This window comes from Arachis ipaensis, chromosome B01 (assembly GCF_000816755.2).
Source record: "Arachis ipaensis cultivar K30076 chromosome B01, Araip1.1, whole genome shotgun sequence".
NCBI lineage: Eukaryota > Viridiplantae > Streptophyta > Magnoliopsida > Fabales > Fabaceae > Arachis > Arachis ipaensis.
In genome coordinates, this window is record NC_029785.2 from 56,146,156 (window position 1) to 56,149,000 (window position 2,845).

Here is a 2,845-nt window from a genome sequence, read left to right on the forward strand (position 1 = left end):
CACTTGACAGCCACAATTGATTGTATTAGATTTCTTTTGCGACAAGGATTGTCCTTTCGTGGTAACGATGAGACAGATGATTCTGTTAATCAAGAAATTTTTTTGGAACTTCTAAACTTTCTTGCGCAACATAATGAAGAGATTGATCGTGCTTTCAAAAATACTAGTGGGAATCTTAAACTAAGAGCACCCTCAATTAAAAAAAAAATTGTAAGAGCTGTTACAAATGAAATGACAAAAGTTATTGTTAATGATCTTGGGGATGAATTGTTTGCTTTTTTTTATTTATGAAGCCTGCAATATTTCTATTAAGGAGCAAATGTCAATTTGTTTAAGGTATGTGAACAAAGAAGGGAAAGTTAGGGAGCATTTTCTTGGTCTTGTTCATGTTTCTAATACCAATGCTTTATCTCTAAAATTAGCATTGGAGTCATTATTAGAAACATATAATTTAAGTTTATATAGAATACGTGGACAAGAATATGATGGTGCAAGTAATATGCAAGGAGAATTTAATGGTTTGAAAGCTTTGATGTTGAAAGAAAATTCTTATGCTTTCTATGTGCATTGCTTTGCCCACCAACTTTAGTTAGCTCTTGTAATGGTTGTAAAAAAAAAAAGTTAAAATCGCTTTGCTTTTTAATTTATTAACCAATTTGTGCAATGATGTTGGAATTTCGTGTAAACGAAGAGATATGCTTTGTGATAGTCAAGTGATTAAAACAATTGAAGCATTACAAAGTGGAGAAATTTCTAGTGGACGTGGTTTGAATCAAGAAATGGCTTTAAAAAGAGCTGGAGACACTAGATGGGGTTCACACTATGGAATTATACTTAGATTAATTTCTTTGTTTCCTTCCGTGGTCAATGTTCTTAAATATTTTGAAGAAGATGGAAATAATTCAGAACAAAGAGCTGAAGCATGTCATTTATTGTATGTCATTCAATCCTTTGAATTCATTTTTAACTTGCACTTGATAAAAAATATCTTGGGAGTTACTAATGAGTTATCTCAAGCGTTACAAAGGAATGATCAAGACATTGTAAATGCTATGGCATTGGTTAAAGTGTCTAAGCAATGATTGCAAAATATAAGATAGAGATGACAGTTGGTCTCTTTTACTTGATGAAGTCTGATTGTTTTGTGACAAACATAATATTACTGTTCCAAAAATGGATGATATATATGTGTGTCACAAGAAAGATCAAGACGCAAAGCTCAAAAGATCTCAAATTTGCATCATTTTCAAATTGAGATATTCTAACAAGTAATTGATAGACAACTTCAAGAATTCAACAATCGTTTTACAGAGGTGAATACTGAATTGCTTCTTTGTATAGCTTGTTTGAATTCAAGACACTTTTTTTTTTTTTGCATTTGATAAAGAGAAATTGATCCAGTTAGCTCAATTCTATCCATTGGAATTTTCTTCTACTCAACTTTTGGCACTTTATAATCAACTTGAGAACTTTATATTAGATGTGCGTTTTGATGATTAATTCTCAAACTTAAATGGAATTGGTGCTCTTTCTGAAAAAGTAGTTGAGACTCGAAAAAATATTATTTATCCATTAGTGTTTCTTCTTTTGAAGTTAGCTTTAGTTTTGTCCGTAATAACTGCATCAATTGAAAGAACTTTTTCTGCTATAAACATCATAAAGAGCCAGCTTCGTAATTGTATGAGAGATGAATTTTTAAATGATTATTTAATCACATATATAAAAAGAGATATTTAATTGTATTGACAATAAAAAAATTATTCAATCTTTTTAAAATATGAAACCTAAAAGAATGGAATTCTAATTTATTTCTTATTATTTTGAATTGGAACCGCCAATATTTTGAATCAAATTTTTTTTTAGAAAAATTATATGTTGAAATTATCGAGAATCAAGCGAAATAATCCCACACACCATCGTTCTAGAACTAGAAGGATCGATACGCCCATGCGCATGTCAGTGCAAATAAAATCCATATCTGTATTGACCGTACGAAAATAAATATATATGGTACGATAAAATTGACCTACCAAAAAACACGAACCAAACAACCAAAGACAACCAAGACCATTACTTTTGGCCAGAACAGCACAAAAATGAACCCTTCATGAGAGTCTCCTCCCGTTCCCTCCTCCTCTTGTTACGTCTCTTGCTATATTTATCCATTTATCAATCAATTTTCTCTGTCTGTGTGTCAAGTGTACGATAACCCTTTCCTCCACACCAATACACACTATACACTTATCCTCATTCTCGATCTCCGATAGCCTCCGCCGCCACGATGTTGCCCTATGCAACCCTCTCGGAGGCGGAGGTTGCGATAGGTCGCAACCTCACAGCGGCGGAGACATTGTGGTTCAACTACACCGGCAAGATGCCGGACTTGATGGTGTATTGCCACACCATCGCGGTGCTGTTCTGCGTGTACTCACTTTCACCGCTGCCTGTGGTGCTCATTGAGCTGAAGCGCCTCAACCCCTTTGACTCCCACAAGATCCAACCCAAGGTTCGCTTGTCCTTCAAAGAGATGTTCAGGTGCTACAAGGATGTCATGTTCTTGTTCTTTTGCATCGTCGGTCCTCTCCAATTCATCTCTTATCCTCTCTTCATCAAGGTACCAAATTGCTTATTATCCTAATAGCTTTTCTTTTCGTTTTTTCTTTCTTTACAATACTAATTCACACTCCTAACTCTGTTCATCGTATATTTTATAAACTGAATGTTGATTAAAATAAAATTGATTTCCTTAAAAATTGTTAGAAAAATATCACTTATAAAGACTTTCTACTTATATATAAACTCATATCTTATTCTAAAGCAAAAGTATCAAAAAACTATATTTATA

General features: G+C 33.3%; 1 protein-coding gene across 1 annotated transcript in view; it reads left to right on the top strand.

Moving 5' to 3' along the window:
• The window catches only part of LOC107630595 (methylsterol monooxygenase 1-1), a 27,473-nt gene continuing 26,662 nt past the window's right edge, over positions 2,035–2,845 (top strand). The window contains exon 1 of the mRNA XM_016333791.2: positions 2,035–2,614. Within this exon, the coding sequence (XP_016189277.1) occupies positions 2,282–2,614 (333 nt within the window). The 5' untranslated portion in view covers positions 2,035–2,281. The remainder of the gene's footprint in view (positions 2,615–2,845) is intronic.